This window comes from Melanotaenia boesemani, chromosome 1 (genome assembly GCF_017639745.1).
Source record: "Melanotaenia boesemani isolate fMelBoe1 chromosome 1, fMelBoe1.pri, whole genome shotgun sequence".
Lineage (NCBI taxonomy): Eukaryota > Metazoa > Chordata > Actinopteri > Atheriniformes > Melanotaeniidae > Melanotaenia > Melanotaenia boesemani.
Genome location: NC_055682.1, coordinates 34,831,922 through 34,845,701, shown reverse-complemented (window position 1 = coordinate 34,845,701; position 13,780 = coordinate 34,831,922). Strand labels below are relative to the sequence as shown.

At 40.2% G+C, this 13,780-nt stretch overlaps 1 protein-coding gene across 1 annotated transcript; it reads left to right on the top strand.

The window, feature by feature from the left end:
* Nucleotides 1-1,211: 1,211 nt before the first annotated feature.
* On the top strand, nucleotides 1,212-2,055 carry LOC121642274 (high choriolytic enzyme 1-like). The gene has a single exon (XM_041988905.1). The coding sequence runs from the start codon at nucleotides 1,217-1,219 to the stop codon at nucleotides 2,036-2,038; it is 822 nt and encodes a 273-aa protein (XP_041844839.1). The 5' UTR covers nucleotides 1,212-1,216; the 3' UTR covers nucleotides 2,039-2,055.
* The last annotated feature ends 11,725 nt before the right edge of the window (nucleotides 2,056-13,780 follow it).

The window sequence follows — 13,780 nt, the reverse complement described above, 5'->3', positions numbered from 1 at the left end:
TTATGATGCACTGCAACACAGGACCATGAAATGATTAATTAAAAGTGAAATAACTATATATGTTTTTACAGCTGGAGCGTGATGCAGCGTCGCCGCCAAATTGGATGGGTGTCCGGATTCCAGGCTAGCTTCAGAAATAACCAGAGTCAGGACAGTTCCAGCAAATATGCTCATATTTTGTGCAGCCTACGGTTGCAATAACCAGCACAATTTTACAAGCACGCTAACATTTTTCTTTTTTACCGTCAGTTTTTTCTGCTTGTCTAGGAATCATTGATGTATATGTTTTTCCATGTCTCGTATGTGGATTTTTGCACCCTAAGCAGATGGCTGAGTGAACTCAGTTTGAACCGGACTGAGACTTCCTCACTTCTGTGAATAGCATCCTCACTCACCTTCACTTGTGTAGAAGTGATAACGGTCAACTTCTGTTATTCAGAGAAGTTAATATCAAAACCAGACTGTGCCGTTTTGTTTAACCACAACCCTATCTGCCTGCATGTAACTAGGGGTATAACTATCTGTGTCTTAGAGTCTGACTTTGGACTCGCTCAGCCAAAGCTGTTTGACTGTGTGATTTCCCATTGCTGCAGCTCTTAATGAAACATCCTTGCTATATTCTCATCCAGTGTGTGATCCTTTGAAATTTCCACGACATGGATGACACATTATATACTGGACTTAGCAAATTACAGATTTTTACTTTCATGTGTATTTAAGAAAATTTCAGAATTTTTCTGGAAATGGGGTTTTTATTAAGCTCAACTTACATACAATGCAGTTACAGCAGTGATATCAATAATAAAGTAAGTTAACTTGTAGTGTTTATAGATTTTAAAGGAACAATTAAATAAACTTAAATCAACAAATTCCTCAAAAAATAAACATACATTAGTAAGTTGCCTATTTAAAGGGTAATTTTAAAAGCTAAGATTGTTTTGGTTGAAAGAAACACCCTGCCACTTAAGTTGTGTTTATGCATTTAATGACCAAAGACAACAAGCAATGTTGAAAAAGTAGGTTTGTCTGTGTAGTCTGCTCATCAGGGTTTATTTTGGGCCTAGCAGAGAGGACCCAAACCTATAATTCTCCTGTGGACACACCTGCACAGGACAGTATAAAGACCCTGAAGTGAACTGAGTCAAGTACCAAGCTACCTGAGGTCTTCTAATAGCAACTCTCCACACAAGCTCCACAGCCTCCACAGAGTCTGAAGATGTCTCCCTCTGCCAGCCTGCTGCTCCTGCTCCTGCTTGGCCTCTCACAGGCTAAGTTTCTACCAGATGATCAATCTCACCAGCAGGAAGAAAACGAAGAAGATGAAGCAGACAATAAAGCTGTTTTGCTTAAAGATGTTGACATGACCACTAAGATTCTGACAACTAACAACGGCACCAACATACTCTTGATGGAAGGAGACATTGTGGCCCCCAAAACTAGAAATGCCATTAAATGCTGGTCCAACAGCTGCTTTTGGAGGAAAGACTCATACGGCAACGTGGTGGTCCCCTACGTTGTGAGCGATGAGTATTCTGACTACGAGAAGCCGACGATTGAGAACGCTATGAGAGGCTTTGGTCAAACCTGCGTCACCTTTGTCCCCCGCACTGACGAGTATGATTACGTCAGCATTGAGAGTTTACAGGGATGCTACTCTGAACTGGGCAGAAAGGGAGGCATGCAGCAGGTCTCTATTAACAGGGATGGCTGTATGTACAGTGGAATCATCCAGCACGAGCTCAACCATGCTCTGGGCTTCCAGCACGAGCAGACCAGGAGCGACCGAGACAACTACGTCATAATAAACTGGGGTAACATAATCCCAGACGATGCTTACAACTTTGACAAACAAGACACAAACAACCAGAACACTCCATACGATTATGGCTCCATCATGCACTATGGAAGAACAGCCTTCGCCATTGCGTACGGAGTGGACACCATCACACCCATCCCCAACCCCAACGTCCAGATTGGCCAAAGACAGGCTTTGTCCTACTGGGACGTCCAAAGGATCAATTTGCTGTACCAATGCTGAGAAGACCTCTCATGAGTTATCTGAAAGGAAATAGGCTACCAATGAGCTCTGAAGAAGGGGCCCAAATGTGTGTTTTTACCCCAGCCAGTAAAGTCCCCATTAAATGTCACTTTAAAAACTGATTAAAATAGGCAAATAATGAAAAGTCAAATATAAAAAAAAGGAAGGAAGTAAGTAAGTAAAATGGCAAAAATAAATAAATAAAATTGTGTTTTTCCACCTGTGATGTTATTACGTAGTGCATACTAGAATTAACCAAATTTAAAACTTTAATTGTAAACAATTGTGCTGTAATGCTGTAGTGTTGTAATATAATTCACAAATTAGTTCTCACAATTTGACTCAGAAAAAATAACAATCCAAGTTGTTAATCAAAATGTCATTTTTGCAGAAAGATGTCCCTCTGATCATGTCTGGGTTATATCTAGATACTTCAATGACCTCTGTGGTGTAATGTGGATTTTTTAAGGATACTTTTTCAATCAAGCATGTTACTGTGGTTTTAGAGTGTCTAAAGGGTAGGCTTATTTAGTACTGCTAGCTTACATAGTGCTGATAAGTCTCAGAAAAGGCTTAGCTCCTGGAGCTAAAGGCTTTCTTTTGCATTCAGCTTTGCTTCTGCTGTGTGCTGCGAGTTCACTGTTTAGCCTATGTTGGGGCAGCTATAGCTCAGGAGGAAGAGCAGCCGTCCACCAACCGGAAAGTTGGTGGATCGTTTCCAGGTTTCACCTGACTACATGCAAGACACTAAACCACACGTTGACTCCTGATGTGCCTGTCGGTGTGTGTGTGTGTGTGTGTGTGTCTGTCTGTCTGTCCATAGACATATATGCATAGACGCCTCATAGACTGACGCTGCCTATTGGAGCTGACGATCAACGCAACCGCCATCTTGGTGGTTGCCTCATGCGCCTCCAATGCATTTATTTTTAAGTTGTATGCCCAACTGCAATCATTGCAACTCCATGAATTTTTACCCGATTTTCTCGCAGTTTGTTTTGTTACAAACAGCAGACATGTAGTTATGATGTAAGTCACTGCTACACATTAAAAACACCTGCTTTCATGATGAAATCAGTTTCATTATGCTCTTTAATAAAGACATGGTAAATTAATAATAAAAGTATAAACCAATCAACCAATCAAACTTTATTTAAGAATGAAGTGACAGTTTAATAAACAAGTTTGATCAAGAATTATAGGTTTGGGTCCTCTCTGCTAGGCCCAAGCATGTACACACACACACACGCACACACGGATCTAAAACCCTTGAAAAAGAACTGTTTCCTGCAACTTCTTGCATGTGCTGGCCCTCTGTAACTTCGAACTGGGTTTCAGTAACATAACCATCAGCCCACCATTGTTTTTCAGCTGAAGGGCACACCTCACAGGACAGATGTTTTTTAGTACATTTTTGACAACAAACCCTGAAATGTAGACCAAAGCGGACAGGCAGGTAACTGTGGTCAAACATGACAACAGAAATGCTTGCAAATGGGGATTTTGTTTTGCCACATTGCCTGACCCACTTGTTGTGACATCACAATGGACAATCAGATGCGAAAAATGCTCTGGAACTGCCCTGCAGTGGGATTGTTATTCCAACCTCCTAAATAATAAAATAAATAAATAAATTAATAATAATAAAAAAAAAATAATAATAAAAATTAACACGCTTAGAGAGGGTTTTTTTTTTTTTTGTGGAGACAGTGAGAGTCGTAAAATATATCTTTTGAGGATAAGTAAGGAAACTTATTATATTATATTATGTTATATTATATCATATTATATGTAATACACACTAAATCAATAATTCCTAGACAAGCAGAAAAAACTGGCTCCCGTTATTTCTGAAGCTAGCCTGGAATCCGGACACCCATCCAATTTGGCGCTGCATCACCCTCCAGCTGTAAAAACATATATAATTATTTCACTTTTAATTAATCATTTCATGGTCCTGTGTTGCAGTGCATCATGAATTTTTTTTATCTGTCAACCAAGCCCATCAAACTCAGGGGGCGGGGCATGTAGCGAGGAAAGCAGAAAATTTATTGAAGTTGTTGGACTTATTTCGTCACTCTTCGACCAAAATATTGACCACAGAGTGACTGCAAGGTTAGAAGTACTTCACCGCTTCTCTGGATCCAGGACACGTCACACAGAACACACACAGGGACCGGGACATTTGGAATTTGATCTGACTGCATTTCTGGAGCACCAAGTAGAAATTCTGTTTAGAGCTTCCACAATCAAATCCGCTGCTTCTCTCAGCAGCTCCTTCACCTCGCACACTGACCGATATTCTGCGGTCGTTAATAAAAGTTTGTTCTATGGGTTTCTTTAATAGAGTATCAACACCAACATAGAGGAATAACGCCACACAGTGAATTGGAATGTGTTCACTAGCTACCTAGCTAAATATACCATGGATATTTGGTTATTTAAACCACATGCCAAGAAGAAAGAATACAAACTGCTGGATGTCCACCATTCTTGTCCTGTTTGTCTGTCACCTTCTTCTTCTTCTTTATAATTCAGGGAACGTGTTTTTCCACTATAACCTCACTTTGTTATGTAACTGACACATTACTATTCGGTTCCTGCTGGGTAAAGCTATGGTTGGTTGTGGAACTGCAACAGAAATCAGGGTTTACGGAACCAAACCGTCCTGTACTGACTCAGACCCATTGATGGAAATAGGTAGGGCTGGGTATTGTCACTAATTTCCTGAATAAATTCGATTCAGAGCAGCCTCTTTCGATTAGATTTTGATTAAATGCGAATTGATATTGATTCGTTTGTGGCTAATTGTGTAACGCCACCTATTTTTTGTGAACATTAAAGACATTTTCATATAAATATTTTTATAAAACACTGAGTCCATTTACATGACAATCAGTTATCTGGAAGTAATCAGATAATAGTAATAATAGTAAATGCATCTACATGCATTTCTGAAATACCATAACAATATAGTGTTTCCCCAGATTCACAGCCAGAATGCTGCCATGAAAAAATACACACTAAATAAAAGAAAAAAACAAAAAACAAAACAAAACAAAAAAACAAACACACTCAGGGCAGAAAAAAGTTAAACTTTTTAAATGTTCAGATGAAACCATTTCATTTAGTGGAGTCACTCTAAATATCCGTAAAGTTCAGATAACATGCAATAAAACATACAAAGAATAATGGATCCATTGAAAGCCGTAATACAACTCAAACATTCCTACAATGACATAGATTTAACTTGTTCAGCTGTATGGTTCCCCTGACGACCATGATGCTGTCGGTGTAACACCAGAGCAGGAGAATTACTCCATCTGCTCCTCACTGAAGCAAGATGCTTCCATCTTCACCTGCTTTAGAAAACTCATAGTTTTGTCTGATTTTCAGCTGGTTGACATGTTTTCTGACACGTGTCCTCTGATGGAAGTGGGATCACCTGTGTGTGCACGTGTCTGTGTGTGTGTGTGCTCACTGCCGACCCACCAGTGGATACAACCTGGCTCACAGGATGAATTTGGTAAATGTGAAAATGACATACAAGACATTAAAGATGCACAACGTAACTTTCCGACTTTAAAACTCTGTGTTCCAGACTTATTTGATGGCAGAGTGACTCTTATTATGTACATTACTGCAGGGCTGCCAACTCTCACGCATTGGCGTGAGATTCATGCATTTAAGTGGCTTCACACACTCTCATGCTAAACCTCCAATTTCTGACGCTGAAATACACATCAAGAGCAATGCCGGGAGGTTCGGGAGGATTCCCAGTGGGCCGCATTACTCCTGGGCCGGCGTCCCGGTGAAACAAACAAATAAATAAGTGGGAATGGGCCTACAATATGATCGAAGTATCTGAGAAGAATAAATAGTAGTGATGTGCAGATCAATAGTGAAAAATCTAACCTATACCAACATTTATATAACTAAACTTTCAGGATAGGTAGGAACTATGTTTTCTTCTGGCTGTCATAGCCATATGAGGAACAAAACAAAACAAAAAACTCAGCATTCATTCACTGCTCAGTGACCAGTCTGACACGCAGTGATGAGGGGAGATGTTTCAGCTCCACAAACAGTAATGATGCACAGGTTGATGTGTGCAAAGCCAACAAACTTCATTAAACATCATAGAATCTACCAATACACAGAAGCAGAGGTGATGAGACGAACTAAAGAGGAGAGGAGAAAGACAGGTGCTGCTAGGGAGGGCATAGATGTTACTCTGACTCCTTTGGCATTGCAGCCAGTCAATATCAGGTAATATCAGGTACTATCAGGTATCAGGGGCGTCTCCAGCTTTTGAGGACATCCTGGGCTTAGCCCGGGTCAGATGTTATATTTATATATATATATATATATATATATATATATATAGATAGATATGCCTGATCTCCAATATCTGTCCTGACTATAAGACAACCCCCAATTTCCATAACTAATCTTCAGAAAAAGACAATGAGTGTTTCCCCTAACATTATACCCCTACCAGATCAAATTGAACTATTCTGATCTGACACCTGCGCGCGTGTAACATAATCTAATGTCTTGTAGCGACCCCCGACGGTGATCTGCTTGTGTCAAACAAAAGATACACATATTTGGGACAATACTGTATATCTTACCCTTTACTTTTCATCTAAAAAAAAACTAAGGAGTTGTAACTGCTTTATTTTAGTTTTTCTGTCCATTTTGCTAGCTCTGGTTTGCTGCGCTCTGACTGCTGCTGCTCTCTCCTCTGCACATGCGCACACAGAGCCCCCTGGTCATCGGCTGTGGGTTTGTGGCACTATAGAAGCAACTACTGTAATCTGACACCCAGTAACGTGATTTGACGTTAGTGACAGGGCTAATCAGACCCTGCAACCCACAGTCTAGCCCTGCTCAGCCCAGCGTTTCTCTGAATGTGAGAGTGAGTGAATGTGTGAGTGTGTGTGTATCCTGTGGCTGTTGAGAAATAATGGAGCGGAGCGGCTGGAGGACTGGGCGGCAGTTAAGTTTAACAGCATCTATATACAGTGATTTACACTGATCTTTGCTGCCGGGGCTAGACTCAAAAGACCCGGGGCTAAAGCCCCGGGAAAATCGGCTGACGACGCCACTGCTGGGAACTGTCTGACTGGGAACTCTGACTGGGGACTGCCTGAATGAGAAAAGGATAAAATATCGACACAAAGGTGAACTGTTATTACATGCAGTTTTTATACTGTTTTTTTTTTTTTTTTTTTTTTTTTGATGTCTTGGTCTACAATGATTAGTGGTAACACTTTTGATGAATTTCTGATCGTAACTAATCGTGTGTTTTTCTAAATGCAGTGGCATCGGTCTGTGGGGCTAAACAGTACTATTTACCCAGGGCCCACTGCAGGCTGGGTGACTTGAAAATTTTTTGAAAAGATTATTTTTTGTGTGTGTGTGTGTGTGTGTGTGTGTGTGTGTGTGTGTGTGTGTGTGTGTGTGTGTGTGTGTGTGTGTGTGTGTGTGTTCCATTTTAAAACGTCTAATTATGACAATAAATGTCAATTTCCCTGAATGGAGGTGCAGACAGACTGAATTTTGCATTATAATAATGATGGATGTTCTTAGAGGCCCCATCATCTCTCTAAAAAAATGGTTCAGTCCACACCAGCAACGGTCAGTTTAACCGAGTTACACACAGCAAGACAGCCAGAGGAGAAAGTCACGTATTTCCCAAAGAAAGTTAAGTCTGGATGCCAGAAAAGGGAGAGAAAAAACAAAAACATAGGATAAAAAATGAAGTGAGGAGCAGTTTCTTATTAATTTATTAGAGAAGAGAGGTGAGCAGCATCTGAACTAAAACGGAGTTTGAGCTGTTATCAGCAGCAGTTGTCTAGCCAACATGTAAGGATTCATTTGGGGACAACAGATTGATTACTATCAGAAATTCATACAAGTTGTTTCCACCTCACGATAAAAACAAGTTCCACTTTGTATTTATATTTTAGTTCTTTCCCACTGATCAGTCATATTTGGTATCATTGGATTCTTTGTAATTTCAGGATTGTTAAGATGCGCCTGACATTGTGTTATCTGATAAACTTAATGCACCAGACCCCGAAGTCTGTAATGTTGATAATAAATAATCTACCATAATTGTTTAAATTAACAAAATAAAATAGTAGAATTTTCCAACTTTAAACCACAATGACTGATGAATAAGTTATATCACTTACTGTTGGTGCTTTTGAATCAGATTAAATACCTTATAAAATATCTGACCTGGAAAATTGAGAAATAGGATGTTTTATAATTATTACTGTATTAATTCATTTAATGCATTCAAAATAAGGTAGTGACATGAATCAGAAAGTGGCCCTGCTATGGACTGGTGACCTGTCCAGGTGTACATGCCTCTCGCCTGCTGATTGCTGGGATAGGGTCTAGCTTCCCCTCACCCCTGAATTGGACTGAGTGGTATAGAGCAGAGGTCTCCAACCCTGGTCCTCAAGGCCCATTATCCTGCAGGTATTAGATGTCTCCCTGCTGCAACCCACCTGATTCAAATTAATGGTCATTAACAGACTGGTGCAGAGCTTCTCAGAGAGTCGTTCAATTTAACTCAGGTGTGTTGCAGAAGGGAGACACCTAAGACCCGCAGGATAGTGGGCCTTGAGGACCAGGGTTGGGGACCTCTGGTATAGAGGGTGGATGGACGGACGGACGGACGGACGGACAGACGGATCAGAAAGCTGTCCAACCTGCATCTTCTAACATACAGAGTAGAAAAGTTCACAGTAAGACAGGAGGTAGAATACAAAACATGACTCATGTGTTTGTTGGTGTGTCCTAGCATATGGCTTATTGCATAACAATCATATATACTGAACCTTTCAGCACCACCTTAACATTGTAACATCAGTATTGGCAAAGATTAACATCATGAACCACATGGTCCTAAGCGTCAGACCCAGCAGCCGCAGCAGATCCATCATCACGTCCAGATGAGGCTGAAGTTATTCAGTTTGCAATCACTCATCTGCAGCCGGTTCAAACAAAGTGATCTCAGTAACACTGACATCAAGTTTTATTGTATTGTATTAGCAGGTTAAGATAATCTTGTTATCTTATTTTTTCACATGTTGTATTAATTATTGTACTTTCTCACCACATCGATCAGCTGATAAAATATGACCCCAAAAAAGGCCAAAAGCCAGTCTGACAAGGCACACAGATCTTGAAAAATTATTATTGTGAAATTCCGTGTCTTGTTTTATTATCCCTTCTTTTTTGTATTTGAGTTGGGTTCTGTTTTATTTTGAAGTTTCTGTTGGTACTTTGAAGACCTATTTTGTAACCTTTTACATTAAAAATAAGGGAGTCTGAAGAGTAAACCTGCACAAAATTACTCAAAATGAGTCTTATGTCTTGCTACTGTGTATTACATATGGATTCCACAGAGACAAGGGCAGGTTAACTATCTTTATTATTAAGACGGAACACAAGGTGAAGGTCTTACTTGGACAGGACTGAAGGAGGGACAGGAACCAGGAACGGAGAAGCGGTGAGTCCATGTAGTATGCAGGTTTAAGGTCCGACAGGGAGTGACTGTGGTGCTGGTGTATATAAGGACTGGTGAGTCAATGGGGGACAAGTGTGACAGGTTGGGTTGATTGGAGAGCTGGGATCAGGGACAGGTGTGGAGGATCAGGGGAGTGCTGGAGGAGTGGCAGGATAGACTGTGACACTGTGCATGCGACAAAATCTTGGTTGGTTCCACCAAATCTCACTCCAAGGATTATTGAAAAGTTGGCAGCTCTGTTACTAGACTGTCACTGCCCAGCAGTGTACTAAGATGAAGAAAGCACACTAAACAACGTTTTCTTATGGAATGCCACGTGACGTTGCAGCTGAGTTTCAATTTATTCACTGCATCACACACTAGCAAGCGGAAATAAACACATGCGCAGTGTGGCTGATTCAGCAAAGATATGCAAGAAGACATTATCAGAGGAAGAGAAGAAAAGAAAGAGACAAAAGGACAGAGCAAGTGATAAAACAAGAGTCTTGATACGACTGTCTTATTGGCTGGAGAGAGGTCAAAGTACAGGTAGGATGCAAGATGGATGCTTTTAATTAATTGAATTAATTGTCGACAGGGGCCGCTTCCACAGACATCTACAATAATACCAGATGTCCCAACCATGCTGCTGGCCAATGGGGTCAAATGTCTGCATTGCCAAAGTCAGCTCGCTCACTCATAACATTGTTTTAGTGGGCTAAATGTATATTGATGTCTAGGTTGTGAATAAAATCTAGTGGGGCAAGCAGTTGCAGGGGTCCACCAGGTAATCCCGCAATGGGGACCCCTCAGCCAAACCCACCGCCTCCACCCGCCCCACAGAGATCTCTCTCCCAGGCAGCCAACTTCTCAGCTGGCTGCTGTAGGCGCCCCCGAGGGCAGAAGGGCAAAGGCCCAGCCCGGCCCAGAGTCCAATACATCAGCACTCCAGACGCCCACCCACCCCCGGCAGCCCACGCCACCACACCAGGGGACCAGAGAGCCCCATGTTGCACACACATCCTGGTCGGGCCCAAGGCACAGCGCCCCCACCCACCCTGAAGGAGCCCCCGGTGGGAGGGGAGAGAGCGAGAAGAAGAGCAGAAAATATAAGATTAGAAATTTCCAAATTGTCACAAAATGTTTGTTCTATGTCTATCCACAGATTATCTAGTGGACTAGATTTGAGCCATTTTACGACATATTGCAACCTATTAGCTAGGAAGTAATGTTGAAAGTTAGGCAGGTCTAATCCTCCCCTATCTTTTGGCTTCTGTAAAGTTTTTAAACTGATCCGGGGAAGTTATTTTTCCAGAGAAATCGGGAGATGTGTGCTTCTAGCGATTTAAACCAGGTGGAGGAGGGTTTCATAGGAATCATAGGAAACAAATAGTTGATTTTGGGTAGAACCATAATTTTTATAGTGGCAACTCTCCCCATGAGTGAAATGGGTAGAGATTTCCAGCAAGCAAGATCTTCTATAGTCTTAAGAAGGTGAATGTGATTAAGTTATGTTAGTTTTGAGAGCCTGGAGGGAATATTTACACCGAGGTATCTAATGTTACCTAATTATAAGGTGATGTTGGGTAGATTTTGAAAGTGTTACACATGGACTCCAGGGAGACAAGGGGACGTTTAACAGATTTATTCACTGACTGGAATACTGCAGATAAACATACAATTACCAACATAGAAGTGAGGAATCTGGAGACGGAACGGGAGTGAGTCCTTAAGGTGTGTGGATTAAGGTCTGACAATGAGTAACTGAACTGGTGGAGTATATAAGGACCGGAGAGTCAATAGGAAACAGGTGTGACTGGTTGGGTTAATACTGATGAGCAGATCAGGACCAGGTGTGGAGGATCAGGGAAGCGCAGATGAGTGGGAGGACAGGGGAGTGCTGGAGGAGTGGCTGAGTGACTGTAACAGAAAGCTACAGTTGATTGGTAGAACTGTGCTCTTAGACCAGTTAATGGAGTAATCCGAAAGTGATGAGAATTTATTGATTAGTGAGATTGTTTGAGATAGAAAGGTTTGTGAGTTCTGCAGGAATAGTAAAACATCATCAGCATAAAGCCTTATTTTATGAAATATATTTTTGGACTGAATGCCTTTAATAGCTTGATTTTGTCTAATTGTACAATTTCATTAATCCAGTTAATAAAAGATGGTCCAAAGCCAAATCTGTTTAAAGTAGCTAGTAAATAATTCCAGTTAACACCATCAAAAGCTTTCTCTGCATCTAAAGAAACTATTATTGTTTCCAGGTTATTGATGGTAGAATAATCTATTATATTAATTAGTCTCCGCATGTTAACAGAGGAATATCTGCCCTTTATAAAGCCTGTTTGATCAGGGCGTATAATGAGAGGAGTTACTTTCTCTAACCTTCCAGCTAATGCTTTGAAGATTATTTTAAGGTCTGCATTTATCAGTGATATGGGTCTGTAGCTAGATGGTATTGTGAGGTCTTTACCTGGTTTAATAGTACAGTAATGGTGGAGTAATGGATATCATTGTCTGATGGAGTGAGCCTTGTCTGAGTTGTCTGATAAGTGTGATGTATACAGAGTTTTAAAGAAATCTCTAAAGATGTTGTTTATTGCATCTGGCTAATGCATAATATTACCTACTGAATCTTTAACAGCTGATATAGTAGATTTTTCTTTATTTATTTTTAACTGGTTAGCTAAAAATCTTCCAGATTTATTACTGTGTTCAAATGTCTCCAAGTGTAATATTTGCACCAGAAATTCTTTTCTCTGGTTATTTCATTTAATTCCAGTCTAGCCTTCCTTATTTGGGTCATCATTGGTTCATCTGGTGAAGCACTGTAGGTATCCTCTAATGATTTAATTCTTAGTTCTAATTCTAATATTTTTTAGTTTTCTTTGTTTTTTATGTGATGCAAAAGAGATAATTTTGCCTTGCATTACCACCTATCCTGCTTCCCACAGAACACATGCTGAGGCTCCTTTTTTTTTTTTTTAATTGATGGCATTTCTTTTCAGCATGTGGGAGCTTGTTCTGGTAGCAGTACCTCCCTCTTATGTATTGTGAATTGTCCTGCACTTCCTGGTTTGGGTGGCACAATGTTTCTGTGGGATAAGTTGCTTGTGTGAATTTGGTTGACAGACATAAGGTTGAGCAATGGGGAATTTATTGTCCTAGGTGTTAGGTGGAAAACAACGTAACAAACAAACAAGAGGATGGGTGGTGGTGTTTAAATCAAAAGAAACAAAACAAAATGGAATAAATAAATGGAAAACAAATGTAACTAATGTTCACATCAAAGAAACAAAACTTAACTGACTGTTCTGTATGCAAAAAAAATTAAAAATAAAAAACACAGAAGCAGCACCTCTAACTAATAATATAACAAACAACTAATACTATGAATCAATAATAAATCTAATTGGCCCAGTCTCCAATTAACATTGTTTACAACAACAAAATTCACAAGTTTTACAAGAGCAAGCAAAAATACCCTTAAAGGCTCAGCACTAGTAACTAATAAGTAAACTAATGAGAAATATCCACGCTGAACCCTTTTATCACAGGACTGTGGCAGCTCAAGCGATGCCTCCTGTATTCATCATTCTGCTCTCTATTTGAAAGCGTCAGCCTGCATTTTAATTCTGTAATTTTGCTCATGTTTTAATATTTTAATCAATTTCAAAAGTACCAGATAGAACAAGTTTCTGTTAAGTAATGACGTTGAGTGCCTTTCTTTGAGTGGTGAAAGGCAGTTTTAAGGACTTCATTTTATTCATTTTAAGGATTTCTAGTTGCCCAAAACCACCTCTGGCGTGTACAACATTGCGTGATTACCAGTGTCGGGGTAGTTACTCTAAAAATGTAATGAGTTACTAGTTACTCATTACTTCTGTAAATTGTAATGAAATTACTTTTACTCATTACTGCATTTGAAAAGTAATGCCACTACTTATTACTTTACTTTACCATTTATTAATTCACCGTGTAGACATGGACAAACATCATTGCCGAATCATCACTGCCTGTAAGCATAGTGTTTATTGTATATTGCCACCTGGTTGATCTGTTCAGGTGTTTTGGAGAAAGGTTGCATCTAAAAGTTCCAGGATACTAGATCTCGAGGACTGAACTTGGGCACCCCTGGCTTAGAAATTCTGTCCATAAAAGTTACGAACAGAATCAGTAACAAAGGGCAGGCTTGGTGGAGACGAATCCTC